Raw genomic sequence first — 24,007 nt, 5'->3', positions numbered from 1 at the left:
AATTGGACAAGATTTGAAAAAGAAACTAGGAAAAAAGAGGACATTAAGGATAATTGAACACATGTGAGAAAAAGACTAAGGTGAAATTCAGTGTAAGTAATGAAAGATAAGAAAAAGGGGGAAATTGGCATGTGCATAATACTTCCCAAGAGGAAGGAAAAAGATGTTGTGAAGTTTTGGGGTCAGAGAGTTTCACATATTGCCCTACATTTATAATTGCTAATAAAAATTCTTCCTGATTTCCTGTGTATATTTATTGCTTTGTAGATTCCACCCATTGCTCCTAGTTCTGTCCATGAGGACTAAATAGGACAAATCTAAATTCAACATCTATTATGTTTTTCCCTGAGTCTTCTCTTCTCCAGATTAAACATCCTCAATTCCTTCAAATTATCATCATGTGAGATTAACACAAGGCCCTTCACTGTTCTTGTTGCCCTACTCAGGATCCTTATCACTATTTTGTTTACACTATGATACCTAGAAATGAACATCTGGTATGTCAGATGAAACATCATGAAAGCAGAGTATAGTGGGGTTATCATCATTCTATTACTGGAAATTTGACTTCTCTTATTGCTACCCAAAATGGCTTTAGCTTTTTTGACTTAGCATCACACTTCTGATTCACAACAACCCTGAAATCTGCTAAAATCTCGATATCATTTGTGAAGTTGTAAATTTTATGAGGTTCTCAAGTGTAAGACTTTACATTTATGTCTATTTAATTTCATTTCATTAGAAACAGCTAGATACTCTAGTCTATTCTCCAAAGGAAGAGGCAAGAGCCCAATGGATAACCAATAACAGGGTTAGAGTCTCAGGCTTCCCATGACAGCAAACTATAACAACGGTAACACCCCCATCACCCTTTTAAAAAACACTTCACTTTGCTGCTGCTACCATGGGACTGAACAAGCTTTTAATTTCCCCCATTTTGTTCTAATGACTATACAGGGTAGTTTTAATTGTATCTTTTTTGGAATTCCAACACTAACACCTGTATAGGCAAAATCTCTCCTACACACACACACACACACACACACACACACACACACACACACACATATATATATATATATCCTGCTTCTCATATGACTACTTGACTATCCTTTTGGAGTATATTAAGAACTCTTTCCCTTTTATTTTTATTAAGGTAAAATGAACTACACAGGATGGATAGACATGGATAAACTGTAATATATTATTGCAAATTTTTGTATTATTGTTTCTTTAAAACTCATCCCTCTTTTAAATTTCTTTATTTTTGTCAAGCATATCGCAATCCTTTGATTCTCTCAGATTTATAACATCTTTTTTCATTGCTTTCTCTCTTCAAAATGTGTATGACTAATATATTTCTGTTCACATTACAAATTCAAATATAAATTTGAAATGTCCACAAGTTTGTAGAGTTGATTCTACAATCAAGTGATCAAGAAGATTTCTAAGAACTTTCTAGGCACTACATCCTAGTGTTATATACACAAAAATTAGAAGTTCTTACCTCAAATATCTATATTCTATCATAGAAGACAACATGTAAGAGTGTGTGTGTGTATGTGTGTGCATGTGCCCATGCGTGTGTGCATATACACAAAATAAATATAAGTTTATTTAAGGAGAACAAGGGATTAGCTGTTGGGTGGATCAGGGAAGACCTCCAATAAAAGATGACATTTTATCTGAGCCCTGAGAGGCTAGGGATTCTAAGTTGTAAGATTGAGGAGAGCCATAATATATATTCCTTTAATAATGGGATGCTAGCTGTAACAAATGCAAAATAGTGTAAAGGATTTCAGATGATATCTGGGAAATCTGGAAAGGTGTCATGTAGAAAGTTGAAACTTGAAGGAAATTAGAGATTTTAAGAGGCTGAAAGAATGAGAATCACAATCTGGATTTTTTTTTTAGTTTAATAAGGATGCTACTCTTTCCTATTATCCAATGTGAAATAGCAGAAAGAGTCTTGGTTTAGATCTAGAAAAACTCTTGCCAGTTAATATTGTTGATGTGACTAGAAGGGACTTAAAAAAAACTAAAGCTTCTCTACCTTTCTTTATACTATTACAGCAACAGAAAGAAACTATATGTAACATGTAATCATTGAGAATTGTCCATTATTGGCATTACCCCTCTCCCCTATACCCCCATGAGTCTTTTGGGAGGCTCAAAAAAGTACCAGAAGATATGGACTTAAGACCGACTCATTAGCAAAAAGTAAATGAAGCACAGACAAGGTTCAGTATTAGCAATTTAACATAAAAACACTCCCTAACCTTTTTGTCCATTAATTAAGCAATGACTTTGACTTCCAACCAATTTTTTCTCACATAACCATATAATTGTACATAAGAAGGAAAAGACATAAATAAACTGAAAAAATCCACTGTGGAGACATGACTTTAATCTTCAAAACTTCTATATTTATACTTTTTTTTCTTTTTTCTACTATAAACTAGGAGTTTTTATGTTATCAGATCCTTGCATAAAAAATATTATGTAGCACCAAATATTATATTCAGTACTATTCTTTGGAGAGGGACTATATTCTGCAAAAGATGAATAAACAGAGCAGCAAAATATTTACTCTCTTAGTTTTTATAAAGGAAAGTTTATCTAAATAAAAATAAGTTTCCATATCAGGATAAGAAAGTCTGGAACCAAGTTTCTAGATGTATTCTGGAAATGGCATCATGAATAAAGAACCTAAAGAGAATAGCCCAGATACCCAAAGATTAAAGACAAAGACAAAAAGAGCAATAGATAGAAAAGGATATTAAAAGCTCATGATTTTTGTTAGTCTTCAAGGAAATGCATAAAAGTAATACTCCAAAGTAATTCAGATGCTGAATTCACCTTTGAAATCTTTAGTGAAAGAAATAAAGGGGAAAAACCAGCATAGTCACTTAGGAACTTATAAAAAGTCTTTCAAAAGAAGTAGTGAGCAAAATGCATGAAGAAATAAATGCCTTATGGGAAAAAATTCCAAATTTCCTTGAAGCAATAGGTTTGTTGAGGTGACATACATTAAAACACCAATTTATGAAATTATAAAATAAACTGGTGGTAGAAACAGTGGATGCCAAAGTTTTTTATTAATTTATTAGGTACAACATTAAACATCAATACAGATAACTATACTTAATAAGAATTTAGATTTCACTTGTTTCCATTCATAAAGTATTAAAATAAGTACATTCGAATAAATATTTTCAGTTTCACACAGTGATAACGAGCCAATTAAGGGATCTCAGGAATTATCTAATCTAGCTTCCTTAAAAAAACAAACAAACAAACAAACAAAAACAAGGAGGCAGTATGGTAAAGCAGAATGTGATAAATCTGGAAACAGATGTGTATTTGAATTCCATTTTAGCCATTAACTGTTGATTTGACCCTGAGCAAACTGATAAAGCTTTATGGGTCTGATCTCTTATCCGTAAAAATGAAGACATTTGACAATCTGACCCCAGATGTTCCTTCTAAGTCTAATGAATGATCCTAAACCTTGGAAATTTTCTTCTAATTATTTATAAATTCATATTTTAGAATTTATTGAGAGTGAACAATTCACCAGAATTTCAGTACTAAGATTTTGTGTGAAATATATATCTTATAATGGAGTAGTCTTAGGTACCATAAATGTTTTATCTACTTTCAAGGACTCCTATGGTTTAAACATTTCCTTATCAGATGTTTGTCTTTTTCCCTTGTTTCCTTTTGCTTGTTGTGATGGTGATGTCCTGATGAAGTGAAAAGGACAGATGGTTCCCATTCAGTGTTTTTTAAAGGATATGCTCTTAGAACCTAAGATCTTTCATCTCTGTGAAGCCAGGTGTTTATCATATTCATGTTAAATAAGATACATTGCTAGTTTCTCCTCAAACCAAACAACAAAGTCACATTATCATTATTATTTCATTAGGCCTCAAAGCAAAAAAGGAAAGTATTATTTTAAACAATACTTGTAATCATACTGATTATTATAATAACAATACAGTATTATTATTTTCCTTTTTGGTGATCCATTTTTATGCAGAAATACCCTTAAACCTCCTTATTCCAAATTATGTTACCTACCTCTTGCCATGTATATGCTGACACAGTCAGGGATCCCCTTCTGTGCCTGTGGATGTAGAGAAGAGAAACTGATTTTCATTTTGCATATTGGAATATGCCCTGTTTTAGTGGTGATGGTGGTAGTGGTTTGCTCTTTATTCTCAAAAAGGATCATGACAACAGGAAGCTGATGCCATGGCTTGCAAGTGAATTGGATTTAAGTACCGGAGAATTGTACAAAGTCACCATGCTCACTTTCTCCTCCATAGCCATCTAGGTCCAGTATAGATCAAGACAATAGGTTACAGTGAGAGGTTTTGGCCTTTTTCTCCCTATCTTGGACAATCAAAAACAAGGAGTTGTTTAGCCAATTTGCAGTTATGTCTTATTCTTTGTGACCCCATTTCAGATTTTCTTGGCTAAGATACCAGAGTGGTTTACTCTTTCTTTCTCCAGTTACTTTTATAGATGAGAAAACTGAGACCTAGGGCCACACAGCTGATAAGGATCTGAGGTCAAATTTGAACTCAGGTCTTCCTGACTCCAGACCCAGCACTCTTATTCACTGATCTATGCCTCTGATTCTGTGAAAATCTTGAATTTGGTTCAGTGATCAGAAATATTTGAAGGATCATGGTAGAAAGGAAATGTCACTGTACTAGAGAAGGACAAATGTCATTATTTTTAAAAGATGAAAAGGAATGGAATCCATAAACTATAAACCAATGAACTTGATTTTTATTCTTAGTAAAATTATATGATATATTCTTATGAGGGTGGTTACTGAAAATTTAGAAAAAGAAATAGTTATTATAAAAATCCAGTATGGCCTCAAGAATAGGCCATGCAAGACTAATCTCATTTCCTTTTTTTTTAAAACAAGGCTAATAGATTGCTCTATCAAAAGAATGCTGTAGATAATACCTAGATTTTACCAATGTATTTGATAAAAAGCTCAAGTGCTATTTGTGCATTCAAAATAGAGCTATATGGGACAGATAATGGAACAATATGATACTGATTGGATGATTGGATTGATTGGAATGGATTAGAACTGATTAAATGGCTGAGTCCAAAAACTAGTTCTTAATGGTTCATTTTTAACTTTGGAAATAGTCTCTAGAGAAGCCTAAGACTCTGCTTTGCCCTTGTGCTGTTTGATATCTTTGATAATAACTTAGGTAAAGATATAGATGGCATATTTGTCAAATTTGCAGATATCAGAGAGGTGTGCTAATGTACTGGATGTAAATATAAAGATCCAAACATATGTCAACAGGCTAGAGCAATTGTCCAAATCTAATCAGATGAATTTTAATGGAGACAACTGAAAAGACTCGCTAGAATTTAACAAAACATCCTATCAGCTGTGAAACCATGGAGCTATATCTAGACAGAAGGGGATTTTTTTCCTAAAACAGATCTGGTATATTTTACGAATTAAAAGTGTTACAGTGATAAGATTTGTATTTACCATGAGGGTAATATGATTTTATCTTTTTAAGAAAAGCATAGTACAAAGTTCAACACCCATCCTAAAATGCTAGAGAGTATAGGAATAAATGAAAATGATCAGTAGAATCTATTTAGAAACCATTAGTATGCATAATATGTAATGGGAATAAATTACAACTATTCCCAATAAGATCAGTGTGATACAAGGTTGTCCACTACCACTATTGCTATTCATTACTGTATTAGAAATGTTAGTTTCAGCAATAAGAGAAGAAAAAGAAATTATAGTAGACAGTGAGGAAACCAAATTATCATTTTTTTCATATGATGCTATACTTAGAGACTCCTAGAGAATAAACTACTTTTTAAATAAATAAACTACTAGAAACAATTAACAAATTCAGCAAAGTTGCAGGATACAAAATAAATTCACATAAAAAATCAGAATTTCTATATATTACCAACAAAGTCCAATACAAGATATGCAAGAAAAATTCCATTTAAAAATAACTATAAATAATAATAAGATATTTGGGAGTCTAGTTACCAAGACAAAGTCAGGAACTATATGAACACAATTACAAAACACTTTCCACACAAATAAAGTCGGAATCAACTGAAAGAATATCAAGTGCTCATGGGTAGGCCAAGCTAATATAGTAAAAAATGACAATTCTATCTAAATTAATCTACTTATTCAATGTCATACTAATCAAACTCCCAAGAAATTATTTTACAGAGCTAGAAAAAAAAATAGCAAAGTTCATCTGAAAGAATAAAAGATCAAGAATTTCAAGGGAATTAATGAGTAGCTAGTACCAGACTTAAAATTATATTATTATAAAGCAGTGGTCATCAAAACCATTTGGTACTGGCTAAGAAATAGAGTAGTTGATCAGGGGAATAGGTTAAGTTCACAAAACATAGTAGTCAATGACTAAAGTAATCTAGTTTTTGATAAACCCAAAGATCCTAGCTTCTGGGATAAGAACTTACTATTTGAAAAAAAAAAAAAAATTGCTTGGAAAATTGGAAAATAGTATGACAGAAACTAGGCATTGACCACACTTAATCTATACCAAGGTAAGGTCGAAATGGGTTCATGATTTAGATATATAAAGAGTGGTATTATAAGCAAATTAGAAGAACAAAGGATAGTTTACCTCTCAGATCTGTGGAGAAGGAAGGAATTTGTGGCCAGGGAAAAACTAGAATACCTTAAGGAGTGAAAAATGGATGGTTTTTATAATTTTAAGTTAAAAAGGTTTTGTAAAAAAAAAAAAAAAAATCAATGCAGACGAGATTAGAAGAGAAGCAGTAAACTGAGAGGAAAATTTTACTCCCAAGGGTTCTGATAAAGCCTTCATCAGTAGAGAACTGATTCAAATTTAGAAGAATACAAACCATTCTCGAGTTGACAAATGGTCAAAGAATATGAACAGACAATTTTCCAACCAAGAAATTAAAACCATTTCTAATCATATGAAAAAAAATGCTCTAAATCACTATTGATCAGAGGAATGCAAATTAAGACAGCTCTGAGGCATCACTACATACCTATCAGATTGGCTAAGATGACAGGAAAAGATAATGATGAATGTTGGAAGGAATGTGGGAAAACTGTTGGTAGACTTGGGAACTGATTCAACCATTGAATTTAGAGCAATTTAGAACTATGTCCAAAAGGTTATCAAACCATGCATATCATTTGATCCAGCAGAATATCTACTGGGCCTGTGTCCCAAAGAGATCCATAAAAAAAGGGGAAAGGACCCACATGTGCAGAAATGTTTACAGCATTTTTTTTTTGTAGTGGCAAAGAAGTAAAAACTGAGTGAATGGCCATCAGTTGGAGAATGGCTGGATAAGTTATAGTATATGAATGTTATGGAATATTAGAAAAAAATTGGAACACAAGATTTTGCATGGGTGAATGTTGAAAATTATCTATACATATGTTTTGAAAATAAAAAGCTTTTAAAAAGGCCACAGTATCTAAGATTATTCCATTTGTTCCATTGTATTCTGCCCTAATCATATTCTATTTCAAGTATTTTCTTCATTTCTGGGATCTTTATAAAAGGAAAAATAGAGGTAAAACTGAATTATAAAGGTCCTCAGGTTTGTTAGGAATATACTAATAAATATTTAACAACTGTGTTCCTGGGGTGAAAAAAGACACATTTAAACTATATTATTTATACTTCCTTAAACCTAGACAATCCACAAAATCATAAATCAAGTCCTGGTTTGTAGTGTCCCCATTTCAGAGGTATAAAAGCTCATGCCAAAAATTCAATAATTAAATGGATCCCATTCAAGCTGACTTTAGTATACCTATGCATATTGCAGATCAACTGAATCATATGGAAATGTTTAGCTTAAGTAGATTGATGGGATAGCCATTTTCAGAAATCTGAAGGATTTTAAATTGAATTAGATTTTCTCCTTTGTCCTCACAGGACAGATCTAAGAGCAATGAAAAGTTGCAAAGAAGCAAATTAAGGTTTAATATAAAAGCTCTCCAAAAGTGGATTTGGCTGCCTCACAAAGTGCTGTTTTTTTCTTTATTAGAAACTTTCAAGCAAAGATTCTATGACTACTTATTGAGCATTTTAAGATACTTATAGATTGGCCTAGATGACTTCTGAGTTTTCTTATACTTCTGAGAGGAGAAGAAAGCAGAGATTGAGGGATTAGTCTTAACTAAATAAAGATGCTCCTTCCCTTGACAAGATTTTTACTCTCCTCTCTATCCTTTCATATGTTCATTTTTTAAAATTTTACTAAAGTCCATATTAATTAGTGCCCAAAGAATATTTCTCAAACATAGCAAGCTTATGTGCAATAGCTGACCTTAGCCAGATGCTTAGTAGGTCTATTTGCATGAATTTTGTTCTAATGATGTCCCAGAATCAGTTGCAGACTACATAAAAATTTAATTATCTAGAAGTTCATGCAGTACCCAAATACCAGCAAATAGGGTAATAATTCCTCTCAAGTGTCCCAGGATGATTCCATTATACCTCTATACAAGCACTTTTGTGATGAGGTTAAAAGAGCAACAATTATGAGCCTCTTCTTTCTACCTGTGTCACATGGGCAAGTTATAAAACACTGACCCTGTCCTCAGTTTCCTTTATCTGTAAAATGCAGAATTTGAACTCATGCCGCTCTCAATCTGTATCCTATCATACTATGAACTTAGAAGACAAGTGAAAAAGGCTCATTCCTTCCCAGAAATCTTCCCAGATGCTAGTTAAGGATCAGTCTGAAGAAAATAATTTTCAGATAATTTTGGGTATAAAACAAAAAGAAAAATATATTATCCACAGCTGGGAAAAAATTAAACTACTTCTCTCAGAATAATAGAAAAATGGAAAACTATTGGACCTTAGTACATAATATATGGAAGCAGTAAATGGCCAGAGCCTGATTATTCAAGAACATGGAGAAATAGAAAACTAATAGAGAGGTGATTTAGAACTTACTGAAATAGATGTAAAACAGAAAGGAAACACAGTTTGTTTCTTCCTGTCCTCTCTTCCTTTATATTAAGAAGTGGCTTAGAAAAACAATTAATTTTTTGATTCCTTATGAACAGGGTTATCACTAGATTCTTTGCTTCTTGTCTTTGAGTCAGCCATGCCATCTCCATTTCTTTGCTACCTAGTCCCTCAGATAACTTGGTGTTCTAGTTCTACCTCATCTATTAGGTAGACAAGCAGGCCAGCTCCATTTTATTATCAGATGCTTACATAGACCAATTCTAAGTTTTTATAACTCAGATTTTGCCTTCCCTGGAACCTAGCTTTCTTTCATATTGCTACAGTGTGAAAATTAGCTATCACCTGCAATAGGAGTATCAAATACTGCTTGTCTGAGTGAGGCCTGAACTTGATTAAAATGTGATTGGGAAATGTTTAACAAAATTTTTTTAATACAACATAGATGATGTTACTTTGTGACTTTCAAAGTCAATATGTGGCCTTCAGGGATCCATTTCTATTTGAGTTTCACACCATAGCCCTACAACATTGTTTAACCTAAAATTGTTTTATAGTAGTTTTTAAATTGTTAGGTGTGATTGAGAAAAATATCTTTCAATATCTTCAAATATTTTTGTTATTTATACTAAGGTTATACTCAGGGTCATTAATCAGAAATTAACTGGTTTTTGGTTTCAGAAATTTATTTTTAAATTACTCTTGCATATGAGTGTTTCCACTATTCTCAAATTTCACACTTCAAACAAAATTATCAAGGTATATGAGACCTGGAGAAAGATAAGCCATAAAGTTTTGTTTAGCTTTCCTTTCCCACCTCCCTACTCAACTTATGGTGCTTATCATTTTGTCCTGGTAATAGATGGCATTCTCTCTTAAGTGGATGTAAAGTACAAATTTAATACAGTTATTGCTTTCCCTTTGTGCTTTCTTATATTTCTAAGTCATATCTTTTTAAGAAGTCATAGTTATAATTGGGATTTTTTAAACTTGTTTTTACTTAGTCTTATTGAAAACAATAAGTTGATAAAGAACTTAGGAAGATTGCATACTGCTAAAAGATTTACTGAAGAACACTTTCCATAGGGATAATTGAATTGACCATATAACAGTGTACAGTTTCATATGCTTCATTTCATCTGTTAGTAAACTGCAAACTTCTTGAAAGCAATAAAGCCATAAACCAAATATTTGTGGAATTCCACAGCACATAATTTGGTCTCAATACTTGTTGACAGTCTTTTAGGAATATAAATATCAGTTTATACTTAGGAGTATAAATATCAGCAATTGTAATGTTACTTTTGAGATGTCTCTGAATTGAATTTCTGATTCACATTCTTTGTCTCTCAGTTTTACAGGAGACTCCAAACTTGCTTCAAGCATGCGTTATGTGGAAACTCAATCTATGCAGATTGGAGCTTCATATATGATACAGTTCAGTCTGGTAATGGGATGTGGTCAGAAATATACTCCCTATATGGACAACCAAGTGAAACTGGACTACTCTACCAATCATGGTCTTACATGGCACCTTGTACAAGAGGTAAGGCTTTATGAGTGGGCCCTTTCTTTAAAAACTACAAATGTGAAGTTTTCACAGTAATTAAAGAAGAAGCTTACAAAAAATTGAGATATGAAAAGAAATGGCAAAATTGTTTGATTCTCTTTGAGTGTCCTTTGATCAGCTGCCCTCATCAAGAAATTAGTTAGAAGGCTTGAGGTTAACTCATATATTCTATGTAATCCAAATTTGTTATATTGCAAAAGCCTTTTTAAAAGTATTTATCATAGAGCAACTAGGTGGCACAGTGAATAGAGCAACAGCCCTGGAATTCAGGAGTAGCTGAGTTCAAACAGAACTTCATACTTTTACTAGCTGTGTGATCCAGAGAATTCATTTAACACCAATTGCCTCCAAAAAAAAGTATTACTTCCTCTCTTATTGACTTATTGGCAAGTTGTCAATAAGTGAGTAATGCTTATTAGAGGAAGATTCATTCCTGGGCATTTTGTACTCCTAGGAAGATAGATGCTGGCATCATGTATTAGCAGATAGGGAGTAGCTTCTGTAAGTATTGAGCAAGATGGAGGAAAAAGCTGACTTCTATAAATAGATCCCTCAGTTCTTCAGTCTTCAATTCTTGCATCTACAAAATAGGATAATTACAGCAATATGCAAGAAAAAACTAACAAAAGTTCTTACTTCAAAAATAAATAATACATATAAAAATTCTTACTTCAAGAGTAAATAACACATAACAGTGACATGGCATTATAAGAGACAAAATCCTTTTATTTTATGCAGAATTGGTTGGAGTAGTACCCATTTAAGTAGTGTTCCTCTGTTTAAAAAGAAACTGGAGGCAATCCAGAGACAACATAAAAATGATGAGAGGGATGAAAAATAATATTTGTATTTTAAAGGATATATGTTGTTTAATTTGAAGAAAAAAAAGGTTGGAGAGTAATTTTAGATTCTCTTAAAATATAGAAAAGCCTATATGAAAGCATTGTCCTGTTCCAAATAAATTCTAAAACAAAACTTCTGAGAATGTGGAATGAGTTCCTACATGGGCTTGTGAAACTGAATGTGGGTATTTGTAATGGGCTGAGGATTGAGTTGATGCACTGAGATCCCAAGTACATGAGGCTAAATAGTAATTGGACTATACTCTATTAACATACATGATCGGATAAAGAATGGTCCCTGCCCACTCTCTGTGCAAGTCCTGATGTGTTGTACAGGAAATGACGATTTTGGTGGGTGGAGGCAGAGAAAGGAACAGGAAGAGAAGCTGGGAGAGATGGGACCTGGGTTCCATTCTCCTGGCTGCTGGTCTTGTGGCTGTGGGTCTAGCTAGCTTCTTGACTCAGCTGTACACATTGCTATCGCCGATTCTCTTCCACCTCCGATCCTTCTTCACTGAGAATAAAGACTGACGATTTTCCCCTAACCTGAACTCCGGACTCCTGCTGATTTTAAAATACGCGATCTTCGCAGGTATTATAAAAAATATGGCAACATTAAAAGGTTTCTGAACATAACAATTAAAAATTAACTCAAAATCAAACATATGAATTTGAGCAGTTTTCTGGCAGAATTTGCCCATGTTGAATAACTATGATATTATTACAGCCTTGCTAATAAACATACGACATATACACTTGCACTGCACATGCATGAAGGCTACCAAAAACATTTCTGCTCAGGTTTGAGACCAGGTCATATAAAAATTTCTTGAGCAAAGAGGGATCATGAAAGGAAAAAGTTTAAGAAAGCCTATTCTAAAACATCATAGAGGAAAAAAAGAAAGCATATTATGAAGAATGCACACACCCACACACACACATATTTAGGATAAACATGAGAAATCCATGACAGTAGATTTAAACAATGAAATAAGCTAATAAAAGAAGCTATGAGGTATTTAACCCTAGAGATCTTTCTTTTAGGCAGACAGGGGATAATATTAAATTCTCCAAATGTGGCTCCTTTTATGCTTTTCCTTATGACCACATTCCCTTGGGCTCCCTTTTAACTTAACCTTCACCTGCAACTAGGCATTTCCTATATTTGCCAAATATTTGATGATTCTAAATATAAAAATCCTTTAAGGCAAAGACAATTTTGTTTTCTGTCTTTTTATCTTCAGCACCTAGCACAGTTTCAGGAACATCACAGATATTCAATAAATAATGGTTGAATTGAATTTTTAAAGTTTTATTCTTGTTGTTAAGCAGTTAAAAAAAATCAAAAATTAAATTCATTGTGAAAAGGACAGAGGTACATTTACTACTTGATGTTTATATCACTAAATTACATAGTGATTTCAACAAACATCTTAACAAGAATTTTTAAGTATCTCTTAGGTATAAGGCCTATGCTGAACCAGACATTCACAGAAGAACTATAGCCTCTGCCCTCAAGGAATTGGCAGTTTGATTTAATAGGAAACACATGCATAAGTTAGTATGACAGAAAAAAAAAAGAAAAATTCAGATAAAGCACATTTAAGGAATTCAATTTAAGCAAATTTATATTTTCAAAAAATCTAAAGGAAAGAAAATTCTTTCACCTTGGGGACAAGAAACCAGGAAAAATTTCAAAGAAGTATAAACATTTCAACAGACAGAAATAAAGAGTGTGTATTCCAAGCACTAAGGGAAAAAACCCTATAAATTCTCAGGGGAAGAAGAATGAGGGAAAATATCAGCTAACAGCTACTGGTTGAGTTTGGATAGCACAGAGTGCTTTCTCTATCCTTATCTACTCCCACCCTCATATTGGACAAAAGGGAAAAAAAATTCATAACAAATTAAAGTATTAACTTCCCATGTTGATCGTGCACAAAAATGTATTTTCATTCTGCATCTTGAATTTGTTGCCTCTCTGTTAATAAAATTCCATTCTTCATCATTGTTTCTTTGGAATCATGATTGATAATTAATCTAATTTTTAAATCTTTAAAAGTTGTTTATCTTGTGTATCAGTTGTTAAGTTCACTTTACTTTCCATCAGTTCATAAAATCTTTCCAACTTCTGAAATAATCCCTTATTTCTTATGGCATAGATAGATTCTACTATACCTATATGTGATGATTTGTTTAGTTATTCCACAATTGATAGGCATCCTCTTACATTAAAGTAATACTTATATTAACTAAAGTTATCTTCTAAAGATTTTTGATTGGGTCAGTGGCTTACTCAGCCATGCATCTTGGAAAGATTATTTTGACAGTGATATGTAGGCAAGATTAGAGAGGTGAAAGAAGGGAGGTCAATTAATGTGATTCTGCATTTTAGGTGCGAGATAGTGTGGCCTTTAATTAGGAGTAATATACAGAAGATAAACATCATAGTGGTAGACTTGATACAACTTGGAAACTGAAGATATGGAACAAGGAATGAGAAAAAGTCAAGGACAACTTCATAGGTTATAAACCTAAGGAGGGTACATAATAACTGAAAAAATGGTTGTGTCCTTGATAAGAATGGACAAGTCAGTAAAAAGATAACAGATTCCATTTTGGATCCGTTGAGTTCAAAGTACCTATAGGGTGTACAGGAAGAAATGTCTCGTGGACAGCTAATGTTAGGTTACAGTTCAGGATAGAAATTAAAGCCAGATAAATAAATAAATTAGCCACTGTAGCAGAGTGCCTGAAACATAGAAGGCACTATATTTTATTCCCTTTCTTTTCCCTTCCCTTCCTATTTATGTAGATAAAATAAAGCTAGAGGGTATATAAGATTGCCAAAGGGGCACATAGAGAGAAATAAAAGGCCAACCACAGATCATTGATGAGCAACCACATTGGAGAACAGAAGAAAGATGAACCAACCAACTGAGAAGGACTGATCAAGTGGAGATGAGAACCAGGAGAGACTAGGATAATAGAAGCCAAAGAAAGAGAGAGTATCATGAAGGATCTAAAGTCAATAGTGTCATAGATACCGAAACCTCAAGAGGGACCAAGAAAAGTTCATTGAATTTTTTAATTCAGGATCATTGGTGTCTTTAAACAAAGTGGTTCAGTAAAGTGATGGGGTTAGAAAGTCTTATATATGGGCATTTATTTCCAAGGACTTTGTTTTTTTTTTCTAGTGGTGAGGAGATGGGAGAGTTTCTTCCCAACAAAGAAAAAAAATTAGAAGAGAACAGAAGTAAAGTCAAAAGGAATCAAAGAATTCAGGACAGCTTTATAAATCATGTGTTGAATTTATTATATACTTTCCCTAAAAAAAAGAGCAAATTCTATGTAATAGAAATTTATGTATCATCCTCTCCTCCTGTTTCCCAAAGTATATAAAAATGTTCTTTATATTTGGTGTTTATTAAATTCAAAAAATAAAAATATTTTAAAGAACTAAATAGATAGTGAGAAAGTAGAGGCAGTGAGAAGTTAAACAGTGAAAGGAAAAGAAATATAGTTTCATAGGAAGCAGCAGACTTAGTGGAAGGTTTTTGGTATAGGGAAGACTTTGGCTACTTGCAGCCAGAAGAAGTCAATAAATAAGTAAAGAATGACAATTAGAAGGGAGATATAAAACAAAGAGTGATGAGAGCAGGTAGTCTTGAGTTCACAAATAGAAGCATTAGCACTGACAAAGAGGAGAACTACCCTGAACTGGAGGGAAAGAATAATAGATGGGTGATCCTTTGAAGTATGGAGCAAGAAACAGAAGGAAGAGTATTTATAGCTTCAATTTTTTTATTTAAGTGGATGCTATATTCTGGTGAGTAGAAATGTAGAATTGTGAATTTTAGCAGAGAGGAGATTTAGCACAATATTTATGAGGAGTTTGTTAGTCAATTAAGAGATAAATAAAAGGAATGTCATCAACAGTGAGGACTCAACAATGAGGCTGATATTGAACTAAACATGAATTGATTTGATTGTACTTTTCTAAAGTCATTTAAAAATATTCAAGTTTAAAAGCAGAGGAAGCAAATGAAAAGAATATCCAATATTAGTTACTAGAGGGGCAAGAAGAGAGTAACAGCTAGGTGATATAATCAATAAGAGTGCCAGCCTAGAGTTAGGAAGATTCATCTTCCTGAGTTCAAATACAGTCTCAGACATTCACTAGTTGTGTGACCCTGGGCAAATCACTTAACCCTGTTTGCCTCAGCTTTCTGATCTGTAAAGAGAGCTGGAGAAAGAAATAGCAAACCACACCAATATCTCTGCCAAGAAAACCCCAAATGGGACCATGAGAAATTAGACTGAAGTGAAAGGGCAATATTCATTGATGGAGTGGGTCTGGACAACAACAAAGAGGGGAATGTCAAAAAGGAGCAGTGGTTCATTGATGGAGTAGATGTCTTCTATACTATTGCCATACCAAAATCTGTTAACTTCAGGAACGTCAAGACTGAAGAGAACTAATTAGAGATGAAAAAGAGAGAATATAGCAAGATAACAGTCTTGGACTTATATTGCAGAAGTTATATTGAGGGCAAAAAGCAGGATAAGAACTGAGGCATAGGAGTGATGGAAGGAAAGAAGGAGAAATTTCATAGTTATATAATACAAAGAACCCTGTAAGTGGTTGAGATAGAATGGAGTTAGTGGAAGTTTGATAAACTAACAATATAGAACCCTCTAAATCCTTGTTCATTTCTAGAATAAGGAAAATATGACATGAGAAAAAAAAGATAATCTTGATGTTTCAATGATTTTTATTTAGGAATGCCTTCCAGGAATGCCTAGTTGTCAAGAATTTACATCTGCAAGCATTTACCATTCCAGTGAATTTACACAATGGAGAAGGATCACTGTACTTCTTCCTCAGAAAACTTGGTAAGAGAACTCATTTTAAAATATTGTTATCTTATCCTTGGTATATCCTAGATTTGCTACATTACTAATTCTATGGACATGATTAGATTGTGAGGATTCTTGTATTGGCAGGAAAATATAAACTTCTAATTTCATCCAAAACTTGTGTTACATAAAATAAATGTATTTTTCTTCTCTTTTCCTAAAATGATCTTCTTACTACTGCACAATCCTGTGGAAATAACATTGGGTCAGAAAGCAAAAGATCAGGGGGTCCCTCAATGACCTTGAATTATCTTTGTAGCCTTGAGCAGATCTTTAAAACTCTGAGAATCTCCTTTCCTCATCTGTAAAGTGAAGAGATTGACTAAATATGTCTTAAATTTTCTTGAATTTCTAATATATTTTTGCAAGAATGAAATTCATATAAAAAAGAACATAAATCTTAAAAACATATTATTCTTGAATTGCTACCCTTCCAGTGCCATATTCTGAAAATAAAATAAATTAAACAAAATCCCAATTAGAATTTGTACATCATTTAGTGTATAAAAATTCATTTTTTATGGTAAAAAAAAAAAAACAAAAAACATTGGATGTAATTTTTAGATTTATTTCTAGCTTTTGTTTTTCCAAAGATTGAATTGTTTCATTATAATAGAATAACTTTGTCTTTAAGAATAAGAGTTTGCACCAGCCCTGAAGTCAGGAAGACCTGAGTTAAAATTCGGCCTCAGAAACTTAACACTTCTTAGCTGTGTGACCCTGGGCAAGTAACTTAATTCCATTTGTCTCAGGGAGAAAAAAGAATAAGGCTTTATGTTAGAATTTAAAATTCCAAAATTTGTTTTTCAGTAGTTTTCCATGTGTTTACTACACTTTCTAAATTTTCTCATATTTTTCATTAATGTATCTACTTTGCCTAACTATTCTCCAATAGCAGTATTTCTGCTATTCATTTTATAATTAGATCTTGTTTTAAAAAAATTAAGTAGTTTTTAAAATATGATGTATTCAATTGAAAGATTATTAAGTGAAAAGCTAATGATTACTTAATAACCAAAATTTTAATTGTTGTGGGAAATATTTTAAATTATAAAAGGCTAACAATTAATGAAAGATTAAAAAGTACTTGTTCATTTTTCAATTGTGTCTCTTTATAACCTCATTTGGAGTTTTCCTGGTAAAGATTTTTTTTACAGATAAAGAAACTGAGGCAAATAAGGTTAAAGGACATGCAATGGGTAATACAACTAGTAAATTTCTGAGGCTATATTTGAACTCAAGAGATGAATCTTCCTAAATCCAGGCTTAGTATTCTCTCCACCATACCAGCTACCTGCATTATTTGAATTATTTTTTCACTATAGTTAAGATTTTTAAAAGATCATTTTATTGATTGGCATTCAAAGTAATTTCAAAAATCATAGGAATGGAGATTTAAATCTGCAAAGGATCTTAGAGATCATTGAATCCATCCTTTTTTATTATACAGATAAGGAAACTGAGGCCTAACGAGGTTAAAAGACTTACCCAAAAATGTTTAGCAATGAAATGAAACCCAAAAAATGTGACAATTTCTGCATGGAATAGACATGTAAAGAGAAAAAAGAAGTAGAGTAATCTAAGCATGTCTTTATTAAATAAGAAGCCATTGGAGAAGATACAAATGGCATTACATTAGTGAGAGGATAATTGTTTTAACAAGACCTTGGAAAGAATTATTTGAAATCACCCAAAGATAAGGACTCCCAACTCTGAAATGTCAGAAAGTCAAAAAGCTAAAAATTCTAAGTTAGTATTTAATGAAACATTAAAAAAAGTAGATCATGCATTAAATGCCACTTATGGAGGCAAGTAAAGTCAGAGTAGAAAAAATGAACTTGGAAAATAGCAATGGGTCAATAGATTAGTGTTAATGATAAAGACCAAGAGTAGGTTTAATATTGAGGTAGCTAGATGGCACAGTGGATAGAGTACCTGGGCTCAGGAAGACTTTTTTTTTAAGTTCAAATGAATCACCCTGAGCAAATCACTTAATGATGTTTGCTTCAGTTTCCTCACCTGTAAAATGAGCTGGAGAGGCAAATAGTAAACTACTCCAATATCACTGCCAACAAAACCCCAAATAGAGTCATAAAGAGTTAGACATGAGTGAAATGACTGAACGACAAGGTTTAGTAAGAATAAAAGACAGGAATGGAGAGTAGGTTTTGGTTAGAGGCAATAGAATTGTAGAACAAAGTAAAAAGCAGAACTGAGCCTCACTTTATGAGACAGTACAGAGAGATGATGAGGTCAAAGATCTGACTGTATTGGTATATGGTTAATGTAAGTGAAATTGAAGTTCAGTTACTAAAATTGAAGGTGACTGAGGAATTACGTATTCAAATTGTTGAAACAGTTCTCAATATGAATCTTGTCACCAGTGGAGATGTCAGGACATAATGAACAAAGCCAAGTTTAACAATGAGTCTGTGAGAAAGTTTGGAGAGTTACTTTCCAGGCAGTGGATGACTATGAAGACAAAATTCCATATTCATTAAGCTCTTGAGTTCCAAGGTGTCAAACCTAGACTAAGAAGGGAGGACAAAGAGGAAAGCACACAGGCCATTCATTGAGCCCCTGGCATTCCAGAGTATGACTTGACCCAGATCAAAAGATAATTGGGAAACATTTAACAAAATATATAAAAATAAAGTGACATAGATAAGGTTAATTTGAAGTTTTCTAAATCAATATGCTATCCCAGGGATCCATTTTCATGGAAGTTTGACACCAATACTTTAGGGCATGTTTAATTACCATTGGACCTTGCCAAGCACTCACCTGCTCATGGTCAACAAAAGATATCTGGGTCCTAGGACTTACCTTGAAGATTTCTAGAAGTACGTTCCAGAGTATACTAAGTGTCCTACCTCATTCTATGAAGCAATGACTCATTGTCAAGAAACATGTGAATGTTTGAATTTACCCAATAACAATTAAATTTTTAAACCCTTCCTTAACACTCATTCCTCATCTTTTTAACTATCTTTATTAGTGAATCCTAGTTAAATAACCTTGGCATAATAGAATTGAGTCTGCTCAGAAGACAGATGTGCTTGAAATTGTTTATTAACAAATAAAAATTCCTATGAATCAGCATTTAATACTTTAAAATAATATTTAAATCAGCATCTAGTAGCCTGTTGTTCTCCTCAATCCCCAGAGCTCCCTCTATAGTATAGAAGTTTGTTTCATCCAAAGAATTGTAGGAAATAAAAATTGATTTTGTTTAGTTCCCTATGTTTTCCCCCTACAACTGAATAAGGGATTGCCTAGAGACAAAGACAAAATAACAAAATAAAGACCAAAAAGAAAAAGATTCCTTGTGGAATTCTTAGCCTGAGATCAGAGCACCTAGAGAGACCTTTTGAGAAAAACTAAACTTTCCAGTGCAGGTGATGTTTTGATTTCAACTATCTTATTTTTATAGGGAACCTAACTTATTCTATCCATAATTAGCTTGTAACAGAGCTGGGTAGATGAACTCAAGGACTGATCCATTGAAAAAGAAAAACTGCTGTCACCATTGCCTATCCTAATATCCTTCCTGGACTTTGAATCTAGCACCTCTTGACCTCAACAATTTAATTTCTATTCTCAGTATCTATCTAAATCCCCAACCAAACTATCTTCCCAATATTTTTTTAAGTTGGTTGGAGAGGCTCTGTGGATTGATAGGGATGATATAGATGCATCATCGCTTTCAGACCAAGAGATTGTCAACTTGTTCACTGGATCTTAAAGATGCTTTCTAAAAGGTACCCCAATTTTACCCAGAGTAAGCATCCAATAGTTTAGTTCTCCATGTGTTCTACCTTAAAAGTAGGTTTGAAATTATTTAATTTAGGTTTCCCAGAATTAATAACAGGAGTAAGATAAATCCAAACATTTTAATAAAGTATTTACTTTAGCATTCCAATTAATCAATATGTAAATAAATATTGTTGTAGCTTCAGAAAAATCTGGTGTTCTAATTGCTGTTTTTATGATGCTTAATTTGAAAAGCCGAGATGTAGGGATAAAGTATATTCATTTTCCTTAATACAGTTTTTTTTTATTTTATTATAGTAACTTTTTATTGACAGAATCCATGCCAGGGTAATTTTTTTTACAACATTATCCCTTCCTTGCACTCACTTCTGTTCTGATTTTTCCCTCCCACCCTCCACCCCCTCCCCTAGATGGCAAGCAGTCCTATATATGTTGAATATGTCCTAGTATATCCTAGATACAATGTATGTGTGCAGATCCAAACAGTTTTCTTGTTGCACAGGGAGAATTGGATTCAGAAGGTAGAAATAACCCAGGAAGAAAAACAAAAATGCAAACAGTTTACATTCATTTCCCAGTGTTTCCCAGGGTGTAGCTGCTTCTGTCCATCATTGATTAATTGAAACTGAATTAGGTCTCTTTGTCAAAGAAATCCACTTCCATCAGATTACATCTTCATACAGTATCGTTGTTGACATATATAATGATCTCTTGGTTCTGCTCATTTCATTTAGCATCAGTTCATGTAATTCTCTCCAAGCTTCTCTGTATTCATCTTGCTGGTCATTTCTTACAGAACAATAATATTCCATAACATTCATATACCACAATTTATCCAACCATTCTCCAATTGATGGGCATCCACTCAGTTTCCAGCTTCTAGCCACCACAAACAGGGCTGCCACAAACATTTTGGCACCTACTGGTCCCTTTCCCTTCTTTAGTATCTCCTTGGGGTATAAGCCCAGTTCCCTTAATACAGTTAAGTTGGTCCTTTTAGTTCATCTCACAACTTTTGAAGAAGTATGTTTTCCTAAAGATTCAAGAGGAGAGTAAAGTCAGTTAGATTCTGCTTTGGCAAACCTCCCCCCGAATACCCTAGTATTGTGATTCAAACATATGGAAACATAAACATAGAGCCATCAAGCAAATGTGATTTTTCCAGGGTCCTTGTGTATATGAATCTCTGTTAGCTGGAAAATGTTAGATGGTACCAACTTGTGGGGAAAACCATAAATGTTTGCACCTGCTCAGAGAAATTGTATTATATAAGAATTGAACATTTGTTATTTGATAAAAATTAATTTCAGTTTTATGAGGGACATTTACATAAGAACAGGACTTAATGAGATCCAAACAGCTGTCAGTCACTGACTTCATAAACAAATCAATTCTTAATGACTAAATAAGAGTTTTGGTATAATTGTGTGAATGTAATTACACTGACTCTGAAGGTGGCAAATACAATTTTATCAGTTTGCATTTACTTTGATTTTTCAGGTTCCCTGACTATCAAGAGAGAACTTGACATTATTTTATTTCAGATACTGAAATCTAAAAGATAAAAATCAAATAAAGAAGAATTTTGAGTTTTATTTCTGGTGTGCAATCTGCTCCTGGGAATCCATAGTACCTGACTAGAAACCATAAGACATTCCACAGTACTTGTTTAACTTTCCAACTGAATCTCATGTAGACATGAAGTAAACACATGGTTAATCTCCAAAGTACCAGTCTTTCATATTTGAAAGTAAAAATGGTCAAGGTTAAAGAGAAATGGAAAGTTTAAACATTTAAATTTTGGAAGCTATTTAACTGTGCCACAAGTGAAAATCAGTGAGATCACACTTTATGTTCTCACATTTGGCCAAATAGAGATTGTTCAAGACAGTGTTTTTTAAAATCACTGAAATTGTGGCTAACATTCAACCTTTTCCTCCTTTCCTTTCTTTTAATTAACATGTTTACATTCAAGTATGTATGATAATCTTTAATAGAATAATGCACGTTAAGCTTCTTTGATTCTAAGCAAGTAATTTAGTTTTAAAGTGCTTACAATAAGCATGAATCAGTTTGAAAAGGAAAAGGAAAAATAATTTAGAATATGCCTATGTATAAATATTTAGACAAATAAATTCATTGTAGCAACAGTAACCTTATAGTCCGTATTGTACTTCTATGTTAAAGTTGTGTTATAATAAAATTCTCATTGGCATACATATTATTTTACAGTTATCACAATAAGCATTTGTTAAACATGTAATTTTTGCAAGACACTATGCTAAGTATGGAAAAGTCAAAGGCAAACTAACAAAAACTAACATTCTAGGAGGTTACATTCTCATTAGGGGTTACAACATTTATACAGATAAGTGCAAAAGAATTTGGAGAAAGAAGGGGAGAGAGGTGGGGAGAATAAAAAAAAAAAGAGGAGCAAGTGGGAGTATGAATAAGTAAGTGTGTGTTAGTTTTGAGTGAATAAGTGTTATACTGTTATTAGGGGTAGGGGCTCTGTGGATAGAGTCAGCCTAGAAGTCAGAAGGACCTAAATTCAAATTTAGCCTCAGATACTTACTAATTATGTGAATTTGGGTCAGTCCCTTAACTCTATTTGTCTTTCTTTCCTCATCTGTAAAATGAACTAGAGAAGGAAATGAGAAAACACTCCAGTATCTCTATCAAGAAAACCCCAAATTGAGTTGCATAGAGTAAGATGTGACTAATTGACCAAAAAAAATAGTTATTATTTTAGAATGTGAGCTATTTGAAGACATAAGTGTTTTTCCATTTCTTTGTATTCCCAGGGCATAACATCTTAAGTGCTTAATATAAATGCTTACAGACTGATTGAGATGCTGAGAAATTAAGTAACTGATGAAATGGCCAGTTATTGTCAGAAACAGGGCTTAAACCCAGTTTTTTTCTGACTAAGGTATCCATACACTGAGATGCCATGCTTCCTCTCCTGTATGTTATCAAATTAGATCTGTGAAACAGATATACATTTTTTGACTAAAGTACTATTGAAATGCTTGTTATTACTAATTCTTCTTTTTATGGGTTCCTTTCTTTTTCAGTATTTCCCTTGTATTATTACTCCTCAAATTCTATTCCCTTAGTATTTCCAATTTCTAGTTGAACATTGATGTGTTCTGAGGAAGTAGGATGGCCAAAATATCAATGATAATAGTCTTTAAGTAAAGTTTCTTTGATTCATAAATAAAGAGGTCATGTTTCTGGAACCTTTCCTTCTTTAGTTTGCTAACTCTTTAGGTAAACTATATCATGGAAGATTTAGAATCATCTGTCTCCATAGCTGAAACATCCAAATTAAAACCTCTTTACCAAATCATGCAATAGGTCCTTATACTATTATATATCTGTATAGAAAATAAAGAACTCCTAAAAATGGCCATTTCTGTTCAAAAATCATAAGTTGTTGGTCTTGTAAGTGGTCATGATGACCCATCCCCCAAGATAAAATTGAAAATCTGTAGAGAAATAGGGTGATATCTTGTTCAAGATCATATAGCTCTTTAGTACTAAAATTAGATTGAGAACCCTTTTTCTGACTTTCTCCCTACAATTTTTTCCCATTAAACTATGATGCTATAAAAATGGATAAATTAGAATAGTTACCTTTATTCTGTAACATGGAGCAAATCATTTATAAAACATTATCCAAGTTCTCAAAATTATATAAAATGAAGAACCAATAGATAGAATAAATTTTTACTGATTAAGATAAAGAATTTTTATCAAGAATGTATACTTTATTAAATACTTTCATTACTATATATGATCAAGTGTTCTATAGTATCAAATTAATAACTTTTTATGTTTATGAAATAAAATGTGTTAAATATATTAATAATGTC

The 24,007-nt window shown here is 32.8% G+C and overlaps 1 protein-coding gene across 4 annotated transcripts in view; it reads left to right on the top strand.

Annotated features, from left to right (window-relative positions):
• Positions 1–24,007, top strand: part of RELN (reelin) — a 515,944-nt gene that overhangs the window by 353,260 nt on the left and 138,677 nt on the right. For all 4 annotated transcript variants that reach the window (XM_031938705.1, XM_031938703.1, XM_031938706.1 and 1 more), the window contains exons 21-22: positions 10,377–10,569; positions 16,219–16,331. In XM_031938705.1, coding sequence (XP_031794565.1) covers positions 10,377–10,569; positions 16,219–16,331 — 306 coding nt within the window. The remainder of the gene's footprint in view (positions 1–10,376; positions 10,570–16,218; positions 16,332–24,007) is intronic.

The sequence above is a fragment of the Sarcophilus harrisii genome, chromosome 5 (assembly GCF_902635505.1).
Source record: "Sarcophilus harrisii chromosome 5, mSarHar1.11, whole genome shotgun sequence".
Taxonomy (NCBI): Eukaryota; Metazoa; Chordata; class Mammalia; order Dasyuromorphia; family Dasyuridae; genus Sarcophilus; species Sarcophilus harrisii.
This window is presented reverse-complemented; position numbering and strand designations above follow the sequence as displayed.